General features: G+C 64.7%; 3 protein-coding genes and 1 long non-coding RNA gene across 7 annotated transcripts; 2 read left to right on the forward strand and 2 right to left on the reverse strand.

Moving 5' to 3' along the window:
* Positions 1-1,957: 1,957 nt before the first annotated feature.
* On the reverse strand, positions 1,958-4,193 carry TMEM249 (transmembrane protein 249). Its single transcript, XM_032316024.1, has 7 exons — positions 4,116-4,193; positions 3,607-3,702; positions 3,379-3,529; positions 3,120-3,214; positions 2,720-2,915; positions 2,453-2,538; positions 1,958-2,237 (listed from the first exon to the last, which is right to left on the reverse strand). Exons 1-7 carry the CDS (start codon positions 4,191-4,193, stop codon positions 2,052-2,054), a joined length of 888 nt encoding a protein of 295 aa, XP_032171915.1. The 3' UTR covers positions 1,958-2,051.
* Positions 4,194-4,223: 30 nt separating this feature from the next.
* Positions 4,224-7,345, reverse strand: FBXL6 (F-box and leucine rich repeat protein 6). Of its 2 annotated transcripts, XM_032315744.1 has the most exons (9): positions 6,884-7,341; positions 6,451-6,609; positions 6,225-6,288; positions 5,802-5,933; positions 5,620-5,727; positions 5,420-5,533; positions 5,091-5,322; positions 4,758-5,004; positions 4,224-4,468 (listed from the first exon to the last, which is right to left on the reverse strand). In XM_032315744.1, the coding sequence occupies exons 1-9, from the start codon at positions 7,276-7,278 to the stop codon at positions 4,318-4,320; spliced, it is 1,602 nt and encodes a 533-aa protein (XP_032171635.1). In that variant the 5' UTR covers positions 7,279-7,341; the 3' UTR covers positions 4,224-4,317. The 2 variants fall into 2 exon arrangements, with proteins under 2 accessions (XP_032171635.1, XP_032171634.1); XM_032315743.1 differs by lacking the exon at positions 6,225-6,288 and having other exon boundaries at positions 6,451-7,047; positions 7,081-7,345.
* Positions 7,346-7,401: 56 nt separating this feature from the next.
* On the forward strand, positions 7,402-10,045 carry SLC52A2 (solute carrier family 52 member 2). Of its 3 annotated transcripts, none has more exons than XM_032315762.1 (5): positions 7,402-7,472; positions 8,122-8,310; positions 8,418-9,285; positions 9,380-9,503; positions 9,611-10,045. In XM_032315762.1, exons 2-5 carry the CDS (start codon positions 8,181-8,183, stop codon positions 9,821-9,823), a joined length of 1,335 nt encoding a protein of 444 aa, XP_032171653.1. In that variant the 5' UTR covers positions 7,402-7,472; positions 8,122-8,180; the 3' UTR covers positions 9,824-10,045. The 3 variants fall into 3 exon arrangements, with proteins under 3 accessions (XP_032171653.1, XP_032171652.1, XP_032171655.1); XM_032315761.1 differs by lacking the exon at positions 7,402-7,472 and adding an exon at positions 7,496-7,779; XM_032315764.1 differs by lacking the exon at positions 7,402-7,472 and adding an exon at positions 7,507-7,608.
* A 1,009-nt stretch (positions 10,046-11,054) lies between these two features.
* Positions 11,055-13,874, forward strand: LOC116575471. Its single transcript, XR_004279795.1, has 3 exons — positions 11,055-12,105; positions 12,170-13,790; positions 13,837-13,874. It is a non-coding gene; the product is annotated as an uncharacterized LOC116575471 (long non-coding RNA).
* The last annotated feature ends 513 nt before the right edge of the window (positions 13,875-14,387 follow it).

Consider the following 14,387-nt stretch of genomic DNA (forward strand, 5'->3'; position numbering starts at 1 on the left):
CTGCATCACACCCTTTACGCTGCCGTCCCCAGGCTCGGACGCTCTTCCCCAGAGCTCCCCACGGCCCCCAGCTCCTTCTCAGCTCAAATGCTGGATCCTTGGAAAGGTCTTCCCTGGTCCCCCTAGTTCGGGGGACACCATCCTCCCTCCCTGACCACTTGGGCAGTATCCAAGTTAGCTCTTCAGTGTCCCCCACTGAAGCACGCACCGATCTGAGCGGCCCCGGAGCCCAAGGGAAAGGCACGCCTTCCTAACCCATTCTAGCTTAGCCAAAAGCCACTCCCCCAGCCAGCCCAGCCCCACGGCCCGCGTCTCCCCTCCTCAGCTTCCTCCATGACATTGTCCCTCAACCTGTCCCAAGCCCATCGCTGCCGGGCTCCTCCGCCCCCTCCAGCCTGTCCCCTGGTAAAAGCAGGGCACTCTCAGTCTGGGAGTAACTTGGGCCCTTCTTTTTTTTTTTTTAGATTTTATTTATTTGAGAGAGAGCACGCACATACGAGGGAAGAGGGGAAGGCTCCATACTGACCTGGGAGACCAGTGTGGGGCTTGAACTCAGGACCCCAGGATCATGACCTGAGCCGGAGGCAGACACCCAACCAATTAGGCCACCTAGGCGCCCCTTAGGCCCTATCTTCTGACTGGCGAGAAGACCCTGCTCTTGGGCCGTGGGACTGGCTAAAGCAACTCCAGCAGTTCCCAGACCCTGCCCACGACAGCAGGGATGCGCATGCGCCCACAGGCTTTGGCCAGCCTCGGGAGCAGCAGTTGACCAGAGAGGGATTCTGAGCCCTGGTTCCAGCCAGGACCAGATTCCTAGCACGTGACCTGGGCAGTCACACGGGACCCCAAGCTCAGAAGAGCCCATACTGGGTTTTGTTCTTTGTTTGTTTATTAAGTAAACTCTACCCCCAGTGTGGGGCTTGAACTCACAATCCTGAGACCAAGATTCACAGGCTCTACCGACGGAGCCCAGGAACGCCCCACACTGTGCTTAATGCTTTAGCATCTCCTTCTGGAATTCTTGTTTTTAAAACAGATTTTATTTATTTATTTATGTAAGAGAGCGCACCCAAGAGAGATTGAGCGAGCACGTGTGTGAGTGCAGGACCAGGGTGAGGGGCAGGGGCAGGGGGACTGGGGGGAAGCAGGGGAGCAGGCTCCTCGCTGAGCAGGGAGGCTGATGCTTGGCTCAGTCCCAGTCCCAGGATCACAAGGGGAGCCAAACCCACTGAGCCACACAGGCACCCTCTTCTGGACACTTAATAATTTTTTATCAAGAGGCTCTGTGTTCTCATTCTACTTGGGGCTCTGCCAATTATGCAGCTGGTTCTGGTCCTAGGGACATCATGGACACAAAGCCCAATGACCTGGGTCACCAGGATGGCCCTGAGGAAAGATGTTGACCAGGACAGCCACATGGACAGTGCCAGTTGCCCCTCCTCCTGAGTCCCCAGTGGCCCACTGCCCTCTGCTCCAGGAGCGGCTCCCAAGTGGTGGGAATGCCCACTGGACAAGGCAATATGGGGCTGGAGGTCCAGCAGGCCTGGAACCCTGGCCTAGGGCTCTGCAGCAGCGACTCCAGGGACGGTCTAGTCCAAGACGTACCCCCAGGCACAAGGCTGGACCTGTGGCTGTGGCCCATCCCACTGCCGACTGGACTAGGAAGTGACTCAGACTGACCCCATTCTGACTGCTAGATGCGGCTTATTGGTCCGCACTTCGGAGGCTAGGAGGACAGGGAAGGGCTGCTGATGGCGCGACAGGCAGCCTGTCCTGCCCCGAGGAGTCCAGATGCCTGGAGGGGCTACCAGCCCGGACTCTCCCTGCTTCCAACCCAACTCCAAGATTTGCTCCCTGGCAGGCTCCCTGAGGTCCTGAGAGGTGTGCACCAGGGGGAGACCATGGAGCGGCTGCCCCCCACCCTGCACGCCCATGGAGGAAACACTTGTCTGGAAGCAAGAGATGGCTTTACTGAGAGGGAGACTAGCAGTGGGGTGAAGGGGAGAGACTGGCCGGGAAGGGAGAGTGTGGTCTGGGGGTTGCCTATGGTGTCACACGTCCAGGTAGGACTGGAAGCTCCGTCTCTTGTAAGTGCCCGGCTTGCGCTGCAGGATGCCAGGGCTGAATGTGGCCCCCAGCGGCCAGTGGCGGACGACGTGCCTGTACGAGGTGGCCAAGCAGTCAAAGTAGTTAATGTTGAGCTTCCGGGCAATGTGACGGCCCAGGTATTCCATCTGCTGTGGGAACAGGCGGCGGTCAGGAGGAGACCAGTAAGCTCGGGTGCCCCCTCCACCAGCTGCCCGCGCTAAGGCCGGGGCACCCACAGCAGGGTGTTCCGGCTCAGCTGAAAAAGGCCCCATCCTAAGACCCTAAGCACTGGCAGGCCTCCTGCAGCACGGAGCAGGGGAGTGGAGTGTGTCTGGGGTCCCGGGGCGGGCTGGAGCAGACCCACCTGGTAACGCTCGGACAGCTGCACCAACACCAGCGGCTCGAGCTGGTGGCCGCACAGAACCAACTGGAAGAAGCACCTTCCGTAGGCTGGAGAGGGGCGAGCAGCTCAGCCAGGGGCGCTGGGGCCCGCGGGGGCTCTGGGGAGCGAGCGCAGAGGGGCTGGGGGCGCAGGGCAGAAGGTCGGCTCGCCCGCACCCCCCCGCCCCCGCCCAGTCCCCAAGCTGCTTCCTTGCACACCAGCCCCCGCCCGCGGCCGCGCCCGCTTCACCGTCGGAGCTGAGCGCCAGGCGCACGTAGACCAGGTGCATGGGCCCCTGGCACACGGTGCGGCCCTGGATGGAGAAGTGGTAGGTGCCGCGCGTGTGGTTCAGCACCAGGCGGCGACGCGGCAGGGACGAGATCAGGAGCCACAGGCCAACGACCACGCCGCACGCGGGGAAGCCCCACGTCTCCTGCTTAAGCACCTGCGGGAGCCGCGGGGGCCTCAGCTGCCAAAGGGCGTGGGGGGGTCTGGAGGGGGGTGCCCGGAGGGGGTCCAGGGCCGGGAGGCCGGCGGGGGAGGGGTGCGCGGAGGGGGGGGTCAGCCCCGGGAGGCCCGCGGGGGCGGGGTGCGCGGAGGGGGGGGCCGCCCCCGGGAGGCCCGCGGGGGCGGGGTGCGCGGAGCACACCTGGCTCACGAGGCCGAAGCTGACGAGGACGAGGCAGACGACGAAGAGCAGAGCGCCCTTCCACAGCGTGTCCAGGTAGTACTCGAGCACGAAGACTGCGGGCGGCGGCGCGTGAGCCTGGCTGGGCCCTGCAGGCGCCGCCGTCTCCGGACGCCCCCGGCTTGGCCCCGCCCCCGCTCCAATCAGATCCCGGGGCCAGCCCCCGCCCTGCCCAAGCGGGACTGGACCCCGCGGGGGTTCAGCAGGGCTCCGCGCGCACCATTGGGCTGCTGCTGGGTAAACGGGTAGAAGCTGTCGTGCTTAAGGCGCTGGGCCAGGTGGCGCTCCGTGCAGAAGAGTCCCAGGGCCCAGAGCTGGAAGGGCTTGCCCCCGGAGGTCGTGGGCAGGCCGCGCACGCGGCCCCTGGGGACCTGGGTTAGGAACAGAGTCAGCTGGGCTGCTGGTAGGTCGCCAGCACCCGGGGCTCGCGGTCGGACTGACCTGGTACCACGAAGGCTCCAGGGCTGCCCTTCAGGAAGGCTTTCAAAAGGCAGAAGAGCAACACCAGCTGAGGCAGTGGCCTAGGCTGGGCGCGGCCTGGGTTCTAGAAGTTCTGAGCAGCGTGTTCTAGAAGGGGCTGTTGTTGACTACCCCTTCTGCAGGGAGTCCCCGGGTCTGGCCCGGAAGTGAGCATGCGCTTCCCCACGAGTCCCCACACCACCCAGCGCCACCCTCCTTGGCTTGGTTCGCAGTCCTCACCCGAAGGAGGGTGGCAAGACATCCCAGGCTGGAGGTGGAGAGAAATCGCAGGCAGGCTCCCCACACTGAACCCCACCGCTGAGCAGCCCGCCCCCCCATCACCACTTTTGCCTAGGAAGACCTTGGACCACAACCACAGACCGCTCACCTCCGTGTCCGAGGGCAGGACACACACTCGGGTCCAGGACTCAGGCCCAGGGAGGAGTGAGTGAGGGATGACCACAGGCAGCCTCAGGCACCCTGGGAGGCCACCCCCACCCTACCCCACAGGCTCTCCGCCAGTTCCAGCCTTAGATGCTTCCTTAGATGCTTCAGGTACGAGACCTGTCCTCTCATCCCCACCCGAAGGACCACACAGAGTTCCTAAAATGTTTTATTGTAACAAAACGCTCAATCATCCCGAACATGTAAAGGGTGGAGGGCACCGGTGGCCACCTGAGCGCCCGGGGTCCGGGACTGCCTAGCCAGAGGAGGGGAGGCTGGTAAGCAGCTGCTCGAGGCACCACTGGACTTCCTCCTGGCCTCGGTAGGCCCGCTTCAGGCCCCGAGGGAGGCAGCGGCAGGACTCCAGGTTGAGGTAGAGCAGGCCTGGGCAACTGCTGATCACAGAGCTGGAAGGGCAGAGCAGGCCATGGGGACCAGAGCCACTGGTTCCTGGAAGACCTGGGCCCTGGCAGGGGTAGGCCAGCATAAGGAGCCCTCTCTGCCCAGGCGCCACGGCTGGCTCTGCCACCCAGAGGCCCCAAGGCCCAAGCCCAATACCCATGGTGTCCCTAAGGGCCATCCAAAGCACGGGCCAGCCAATGTGTGCTCCCCTTTGGACCCTCGAAGCTTGCAAGCCAGGCCTGTTGGGGAGGCAAGCCATACCGACTCCAAGGGACAGGGGAAGGGGATGCTGACCTGACCGTGCTTGGTGTGACCCGGGTGCCCCTGAGGTTGACAGAGCATAAGGCGGGGGGTGAGCCCCCAGGGGTAGCTGAGAAGGCAGCCAAGGCCTGCTCCAAGTCCTTCTCGCTGAAGCCCTGGCCACTCAGGTCCAGCTCCCGCAGACTGTGGCACCATTTGTGGGTCAGCAGGTGGCTGCCCTCTTTGGCCAGAGTCAGCCGGTCGGACATGCCATAGAGGCCCAGGTGAAGCTGTTGTAGCTCTGGAGACAAAGGGTGTTCACGAGCTGTGGGGCGGGCAGGGGGAGCCACACCCGTCCCACCTGGCCAGCACCCAGAGGAAGCGGACCCTGGCACGGCAGATCACACAGGCCAGCCGGTGTGATGCGGGCACAGCCTCGAAGATCCAGCAGGCGCAGACTCGGGGAGCCGTGGAGCAGGCGGCCCAGGGCCTCATCGCTCACAAAGTTGCAGGTGGAGCCGGCAAGGCAGAGCTCCTCGAGGCTGGGGAAGCCTGGGCCGGGAGCCGCCACTCGCCCGGCAGGCTTGGGCAGCCACATCAGGTTCAGCAGCCGCAGCACCTGGAGGAGTCCCAGGCTGCAGATGGGGAGGGAGGGTGGCAGGCGGGGGAGGCAGGCCATCAGGTACCAGCAGGTGGGAGAGGCGGGGCCTCAGTACCTGCAGCTGGGGGCAGCCCTTCTGCAGGGCCTCCACGGGCAGCTGGAGAGGAGTACTGTTGCGACTGATGCCGGTGCTCACCTCCAGGACCTGGAGCCGGGGGCAACAGCTGCCCTGCAGAGGGGTCACAGAGCGCAGGCTCAGCGGCCTGGCAGTCCCCGGCTCAGCACTGGGCTCGCTCGTGCCTGCCACTAACCTACCAGCAGCGCACCCAAGATGGCTGTCGTCTGGGAGCTGTAGGTCAGCCACAACTTGCGCATTCGGGGCCCTGCCTCCTCCAGGAAATTCACCACAGCGGTGGACTCCACCTGGGAACCCAGCACATGGGTACCTGTCACTCCGGCCCAGGCTTCTTCAGGACCCCTGGGGACACGGGGCTCACCATGGAGTGCTGTATGTCCAGGCTGTGGAGCTGGGAGCAGGCCTTGGCCAGCATGACCAGAGTGTCGGGGGTCACGCCATGGCAGTCAGAAAGCTTGAGGAAGGTGAGCCGCGGACAGCACTCGCTAACCAGCTGTGGAAGACAGAGCACCAGTCCAGATTGGGTCTCTGTGGTCCACGAAGGAAAGAAACCAGTGGCCGACGCCAAGCCCTCTCTGTCTCAGCTAGGACCTCCTTTCTGCCCTGGAAGGCCAGCATGGGTGCTCCCACTTCTGACACCTCCCTGCTGAAAGAGAAAGGCAAGGAGAACCCGGCAGGCATCCCCATGGGGCCGCTGGGATCCGGGTGCCTGACCCACTGCCTGGAAGTACTGGGCAACCCCCAAGCGTCACGGCTGGTGTGCAGGGCCACCTAGAGCTCTCACCTTCAAGACAGGGTGTACCTGGGACTTCCAGTGGATGAGGGTCAGCCTCTGGAGCTGGGAGAACCTGGCCGACAGCAGAGGCAGAGCTGCATAGTGTCCCCACGCTGCCCCTTTGTCAGCATCAGCCCATCCCGTCGCTTTAGTGTAGGGGACAGAAATGGGCCTGCGGCTTTCTCGGAGCCACAGAAACGAAGCCAGGGAACAAAGAAAGGAGGGGCCGGCTCACCGACTGGGCATCAGCCACTCCAGAGAGGCAAGAAGCTTCTTCTCGGCCTTGGCTCCGCTCTTGGCCGGGCGACCAGCCAGCGGGGGCGACAGGGTCACGGTGTGCCAGAGCGCAGGCTGGGAGGCGGCCTCGTGCCAGCGGCGGCACACGCGTGCAGCCCTGGGGGGGAATCTCAGCTGAGGGGCCGGACCTTTTGTGGGCGTTGCTGAGGGGGTTTTCTAAGAGGAGAGGCCGGTCACGACGCTGCGGCCACCTCAGCTCAAGGACAGGCCCTGGGGACTCACTGGACGCCCGAGGGACGGTGCCCTCTCGCACGCGTGTGCGAGCGCTCCCCCGGCCACGCGCTCTGCCCACCACCCCCCGCCTCAGCCACCCGCGGGGCCGGCAGGAGGTCAGCCCGAGCCCCGCTGCGGCGCTTGACGGGCCCGGGTACCTGCCGAGGAAAGGCATGGGCCCCTCGGCCGCCACCAGCAGCCCGAAAATCTGCAGCAGGATTTCCAGCGGGATGCGGTCGCCCCAGCCCGGGTCGGGCCCCCGCGGCGGCTCCGGAGCGGGCGCCGCTCTAGGCCTGGCCTTGGCGGCCGGGGCGCGGGCCGCGGCGGGCAGCAGCCGCTGAGCGCGGCGGGCCGCCCGTCTTTGCGCGCGGGGGCGGGCCGGCCCGGGGCCCGGCAGCAGCAGCAGCATGCTGTCCGACTGCAGCAGGTGGTACCCGGAGCCGCGGGGCACCAGCCGGTCCCACCACCAGTCCTCGGCCGAGCGAGCCCGCGCCCCGGCCGGCGGGGCGCCCCGCACCCTGCGCCGGGCCCGCCGCGCCGCCCCGGGAGCCATCGCCCCCAGCCCCACGCCCGGGCCGCCCGCTGCCGCGGAAGAGTCGAGGCCGCCGGAAGGAGGCGGGGCCGCGGGAGGAGGCGGGGCCGGAAGCCCGGGCCGCCCCCACCCCCGTCCGCTCCCCCTTGCGGGGCGGGACTTCCGGCGGCGGGTCCTGCCGGGGACGGGCCGGCCCGCGGCTTCCTCCGCTTCGGGTGAGCTGGCCTTCCCGCTCGGGCGCGCCGGCGTCTCCCGGCCCCACCGGCTCTGGGCTGAGGCCGCGCCCCTGGGCCGCCGCCGGCGACTTCGGAGTGTGGCGAGACGCCGCGCCGTCGGGCGGGGAGCGCGCAGGTGCGGGGTCAGGAGGCGCGGGCAGCGCCGCGCCCCGGGCAGCTCCTCGCCGCCCGCCTGACGCAGCGAGGGCCGGTCCCGGCCCGCCGCTCCCCGCGGAGCCCGACTGCGCTCCGGCTGTCGCGGGTCTCGCAGAAGCGTCGGGCTCCCACGGGCGCAGAAGCAGCACAGGTGTGCGTGGCGCCTTAGCGGTGCCCTGTCCCGGAGTCCGTGTCCGTTTGGGGTGAGGGTGGTGGTCTCACCAGCTCAGACCCGACGGTGGAGTCCGGTTTTCCTCGTTTTCCTCTGGGGTCGTGGCTCCGTGGGCCCGGCGTGCCGTCCGGTTGGTTTGGCCCCTGCCATCCCCATGCCCCACCCCGCGCACCCTCCAGGTTCCCTGGTCCAGGCGGCCGGACCCTCTTCTGACTCCACTTCTCCGTCTTTGACCTGTGATCCCGCGTGCGTGCCTGTTCCTTTCGAGATGGAAGAGGCCTTCAGTTCCCAGGAGAGCTGAAGCCTTTTCTTTGGGTCTAGGTGGAGAAGAGGAGCCGGCGTGACCCTGGCCTGTTCTGAAGGGCCCAGCCTTGCGCTGAATGGCAGCACCCGCACTGGGCCGTCAGCTGTGGACCCACCTGCTGGTAGCCCTCTTTGGCATGGGCTCCTGGGCTGCCATCAACGGGATCTGGGTGGAGCTGCCGGTCGTGGTGAAGGACCTTCCGGAGGGTAAGTGGGAGTGGGCAGGGGGGCGGGGCTTCGGTGTGCTCGCTGAGGCCGGTTGCAGCTGCGCCTGGTCTTTTAGCACCTGACTTGGCTTTCTCCCTTCCTGGCAGGTTGGAGTCTCCCGTCATACCTCTCTGTGCTTGTGGCGGTGGGGAACCTGGGTCTGTTGGTGGTGACCCTGTGGAGGCGGCTGGCTCCGGGCAAGAGCGAGCGGGCTCCCATCCAGGTGGTCCAGGCACTGAGCATAGTGGGCACAGCCCTGCTGGCCCCCCTGTGGCACCATGTGGCCCCAGTCACAGGGCAGCCCCACTCCGTGGCCTTCCTAACGCTGGCCTTGGTGTTGGCACTGGCGTGCTGTGCCTCTAACGTCACTTTCTTGCCCTTCTTGAGCCACCTGCCACCTCCCTTCTTGCGCTCCTTCTTCCTGGGTCAGGGCCTCAGTGCCCTGCTGCCCTGCGTGCTGGCCCTTGTGCAGGGCGTAGGCCATCTTGAATGTTTGCCATCTCCCACCAATGGCACCCTCTTGCTCCCCCACGACTTCCCAGAGCGTTTTCCCGCCAGCACCTTTTTCTGGGTGCTGACCGCTCTTCTGGTCACTTCGGCCGCCGCCTTCCAGGGTCTCCTGCTGTTACTGCCAACCCCGCCATCTGCACCCACAGGGGGTCCGGGGTCTGGCCTGCGGGCGAGGGCCCCAGCGGTGGAGGAGGAGGAAGAGGCCTCACCACTGCAGGAATCACCGAGCCGAGCAGCACGCGCCACTCCCAGCCCAGACGCTGAGACCCAGCGGCTGCTCTCTGTCCACAGAGCCTGCCTGTTGGGCCTGCTGGCCGTCACCAATGCGCTGACCAATGGTGTGTTGCCTGCGGTGCAGAGCTTTTCCTGCTTGCCCTACGGCCGCCTGGCCTACCACCTGGCCGTGGTGCTGGGCAGTGCTGCCAACCCCCTCGCCTGCTTTCTGGCCATGGGCGTGCTCTGCAGGTACTCAAGGGTCCCCGAGCTCTTAGGGGTAGAGTTTAGGGATGGGGGCTGGGTCCGGGTGCAGCCAGCCCTGAGCTTCTGCTCCCCCCTGCAGGTCTCTGGCAGGGCTGGGTGGTCTCTGTGTGCTGGGTGTGCTCCTTGGGGCCTACCTGATGGCACTGGCAGTCCTGAGCCCTTGCCCACCCCTGGTGGGCACCTCTACAGGAGTGGTCCTTGTGGTAAGTACACTGGGGACACCGAAGCAAAGAGGGCTGCAGTGGGGAGGGGTTTCCCCCAGGGCAGGGAGCCCCTCGTGCTCCCCTGCTTCTGTGTTCGCCCTCCCCAGGTGCTGTCATGGGTGCTGTGCCTGGGTGCGCTGTCCTATGTGAAGGTGGCTGCCAGCTCCCTGCTGCACAGCGGTGGCCGGCCGGCACTGCTGGCAGCTGGCGTGGCCATCCAGGTGGGCTCCCTGCTCGGGGCTGTTGCCATGTTCCCTCCCACCGGCATCTTTCACGTGTTCCGCAGCGGGACGGACTGTGTGGACCAGTGTAGCTCCTAAGCCTGGGCAGCTGGAGGACCGAGATGCCCCAGCGCCCGCATTCCCAGGGGCCTCCTCACACGTGGGCTCACTCTTGGACACCTGTACACTCCACAGCAGACGCCGGTCAGAGTGGGGACCACAGAACAATCCCAGAGCCAGGGCCCAGCTAGGGCTGTGGGCTTGGCCCCGAATCTGGAACCTGTGTGGGGTTTGCACAATAAATCACTGTTACTCCATGGGTCCGAGTAGTTAACTTCTGTAGCCCCTTTCTGTGCAGAGAGACCTCTGCTGAGCTGCAGTGGTGACTTGAACTGTTTGTTGAGCAGGGGTCCCCCCGCCCCCCGCCCCCCGGCTGGCTGCTCTCATAGGTCCTGGGGTTGTGCCCTCTGAGCCCTGGACTCTTGCTCCCCATCCCCCCTATAGCTTTTTGGAACTCCCCCCAGAGGACGGGTCATGGTCGGCAGAGGTAGCGCGGTGTCGGCCCAACAGCAGCTCACCCAGGGTCTCCGGCTGAGTGGTGAGGCTTCGTCCCATCTGGGCCACTGCTCTGTAAGCGCATCCGGGCTGTGTGGGCTGGGCGAGCTGGGCGTGAGGGTCAGACAGGACAGGCTGTCTCTGTTTTGGTGACCTGGCAATGGTAGAGTGTGTTTCTTTGTGGGAGGGTCCTGCCAGGGGGCTTATGTCTGGGCCTTCCTGCAGGATCCAGGCATAGAAGGGGCTCAGTGAGTCAGCTTAGAAGAGACTGGGGTATAAGCTTCCAGCCAGTCTAGTTTCTGGCTCCTTCTGTGATCAAACGTATGAATGGCCCATCTGCTTTTTTTCTCCCTGGGCTTCTGACAAGTCCTGTCCCTGAGCAGCGCCCACTCAACGCAGCCTGGGAGAGCATTCTGGGCCGCGGCTTGGCTAGTGTCTGCGGGGGCCAGAGCAGTAGCACCGATTGCAGTCTGTGCTGAACGGGGTGCTTCTGTACAGAGGGCTGGAGGGGACTGGAAGGAGTGCCGAAGCCGGGCGAGGGGGCAGGCAGGGACTCGGAGGATCGGGATGGAAGTGCGGTGATCAGAGGCTCAGGCTTCTTCTTCTTTTTTTTTTTTTTTAAGATTTTATTTATTTATTTGACAGACAGAGATCACAAGCAGGCAGAGAGGCAGGCAGAGAGGAGGAAGCAGGCTCCCCGCAGAGCAGAGAGCCCGATGCAGGGCTCGATCCCAGGATCCTGAGATCATGACCTGAGCCGAAGGCAGCGGCTTAACCCACTGAGCCACCCAGGCGCCCCGAGGCTCAGGCTTCTGCCCCCTCCTCTGGGCTTGCTGGGCAGGCCAGAAGCAGAGGCCCATGAGACGGGCTCCGCAGGGGAGGCAGGACACCTGAGCTGCGATCTGGTGTGACTGGTCTGGCGCTGAAACCCTGTTCTTCCAGAGAAGGGCCCGTGTCTGCGGTGGGGGCTGGAAAAGTGGCTCCTCCCCCGCCTGCCGCAAGCCCTTCCCACCATTGTTCCAGTCTCCGGAATGCCCTTTTCAAACTTGAGAAGTTGCCTGTCCTTGACTTGGCCTGCACATGGGCCTTTGAAGGTCTCCTTCTTCCCACCCTGGCAGGACCTGCTGGGCAGGAGAGTAGGAAGAACCCCAGGCCCTGAACGCCGGAGCCTCTGCTCTGGGCCTGCATCAAGTATGGGGACAGTCCAGGCTCCCAGGTGGCTCCGACACAGCCCAGTCCTGAGGACAGGGGCCGGCCTGCCTGCCAGGTCCCAGCCTCCCAAGGTGCTGATGGCCTGGAGAAGGAGCAGAGGCAGTGGGGGGTTCACATGGCTGTTTGCTTTTGGCAGTCAGGGCTGGTGGGTGGGTGTGAGCTGCAGAGAAGCTGTCTTTGGTGGCGGCGAGTGGAGAGGTTCAGAGGGAGGAGGTGAGGACACGCGCTGGAGTGGAGTGGCCGCGGGCCTTGGCACACCCCCTTCCCTGGGCACACACTCTGCCCTCACCCTCCCCCCCCCCCCCCGCACCCTCCCCTGCCCACATGGGCTGGAGCTGCTGGAGCCGCCTCCCAGTTCCTGCCCTTTTGTCAGGAAATGATCAAAGGAGCCTCTAACCTGCCCACATGTGCATTTGTGCCTGGCCCAAGGGCCACAGAGGAGTCAGGCCCCGTGGGACATCACCGTCTCCTGGAAGCGGGGGGGCAGGTGGCTCTGAACCTCGGGCCAGGGCCGGAGGTGGACAATTTAAGGAAGCCACTGCCCTTAGAAGCCTCGGGGGCCTTCCTGTTAGTGCCTTGTAGGAAACAAGGGGAGGGAGATGCTGAAGGGCCAGGTTCTCGACGCACCCGGCGCACCCTTCCTGCGCGCGGCTGTCCAGCTCTGAGCCGGGTCGCCAGGTTCTTGACGCACCCGGCGCACCCTTCCTGCGCGCGGCTGTCCAGCACTGAGCCGGGTCGCCAGGGCACCCACACTGCCAGCTGGACAGCAGGTGGCCCACGACTCAGGCTCCCAGTCCCGCCCAGAGAGTCTCAAAAACCCAGGGCTGGGGGCAGTCTGAAGGAGACCCCAGAGGGGAGGCAGTGGCCAAGGCAGGACCTTTGGCACCTGGCTGTCCACAGACAATGCCTCCCTGGGGAAGGGCAAGACGTGAGCGACAGGCCCACCAAGGCCCTGTCCCAACCCGAGGCTCCTGGAATCAGAGCGGGGCTAGCTAGGGTGTGGCCTGCCCCATGCCGCTTCCTTTCCCAGGTGTGTGGCCACCTCACCTGCGGCTGAATCTGTGCGTGTCTGGACCAGGCTCGCCTGGCTTTGGTGGAATGACTAAAGGTCCTCTGGTTCTCAGCCTGTTGGAGTCCCTAAGGTGTGACTTCCAATCTGGTTGAAGGTATGATAATGCCTGGCTGGTGAAATGGTTGTGTCCTGCCATTAGATTCTGCTCGGGGCCCCCACTGCATGGCTTGGGGACACAGGACAGGGGTCCTCTAAGGGGCTTCCTCCTCTCCATGGAATTCAAAGGGACCTCCTGGCTCTGTGGCACCAGAAAATGGGAATGCGGGAGCCTCTGGGACCCTGGCCGGTGACGGAGGGCAGGTCATCAGCCGTTTGGAGTCAGCAGCTCTGGCCATGCCCACCCCGTCTCAGGGATGCTAAGTGCCTGAGGCCACAGGGCCCCTTAGGGCCTCCCCACTGCAAGCACCGGCCTCCTCCTCTCCAGTGCTCCTTCCAGAGGGCTTGGAGGCTGCTAGGGTTCCAATGGGGTGCTAATCGCAGGGCCCCGTCCCCGCCCTCTGGTTGGTGGGTGACCCAGACGGTCCAGTCATGGTGTCCATCATCCCGCCCACAGCGACTGAACTAAGGGGCCACTGCTCCTGTGGAGCAGCTCAAGGTCTACCACGACATCTGTCTTACGGTGTCAGTCATCCCGAAAGCTATGACAAGCTACCCAAACCGCTCCTGGAGCACACCTGAGAATGAAGGCACCCCAGAGGCAAGCAGGGTGAGGGGTGGAGGGGGCGGAGCCCAGAAAGCATCCTGGGATCACCTGCATCCGGTTGCACCTACGCTGATCTCTGGACGTCCAGTCACGAGGGCCCGCGGCATCTTGCTTGCTGAAGCGAGGTGAGTTGATTGCCCTGTGTCCCCCCCCGAGGGAATGGTGACTCTTGCCTCCCTGAGACATTCAGGACAGTTCAGACCTTCGGACACCCGGCGCTGGTCCATCTTTTCTTGCCTGGGGCGAGTCGGTCATTCTCGTGGCAACACTCCCTGTCACCCTCCCCATGACCTTTCCCTCTCCTGGGCCTCCACCTCCAGTTCCCTAGCACAGTGGTTCCCTGACCCGCTCCTGCGAGGGAGAGTTCAGAACTTTCTAGACAGGGTCGGGCTGCTCTCGGGGGAAGTTCCTTTGTGTCCACTTAACCATATGCGCATGTTCATTTGGTGACAGGCGTGCAAACAACTTCGGAGTTTCCGTCGCTTCGCAGAGGTGGTGGAAAACCTGAGTTAATTTAAAAGCAGGTTGGAAGCTCCCTGGTGGTCTAGTGGCTAGGGTTCATAAAAGCAGGTTGGAAAGGATTTCCTACCTAGCCCCCCCCCCCCGCCAGCCTCCCCAAATGTTCCCTTTGTTGTTTTCTTCTTAAAGTAGGCCCCACGCCCAGCACAGGGCCTGCATTCACGACCCTGAGATCAAGACCCAAGCTGAGATCAAGAGCCACCCAGGCGCTCCTGAACGTACGTTCTGTGGCTGGCACCACTCTGAGTGGAGTGGGTGGTGCGGCTGCAGACAGCAGAGCGCCAACCCTGCGAGCAGGTCGCTGGGAAGGCAGGCCACCAGCCTGGGGAAGGCAGGAGAGCACAGGGCAGAGGAGAGAAGGTGTTCATACCTGGGGCCAAGAATGGAGACAGGAAAAGAAAGCAGGTGCCCCGCAAAGCCAGGGATCGGGAGCCTCCGCTCAAGAGCAGACCGGGGGAAGGGCCCTTGTGATGAGGCCGGGGATTGCCCTCGGGCGCAGGGAGCTGGGGGGAGCTGGCAGCGAGGCCAGCGTGGGGCTGGGAGCCTGGAGCCAGTCATCCTCTTGCTGAGGTCTCCACGGGGGCGAGCAGGGGGCGGGCTTC

Source organism: Mustela erminea, chromosome 16 (assembly GCF_009829155.1).
Source record: "Mustela erminea isolate mMusErm1 chromosome 16, mMusErm1.Pri, whole genome shotgun sequence".
NCBI lineage: Eukaryota > Metazoa > Chordata > Mammalia > Carnivora > Mustelidae > Mustela > Mustela erminea.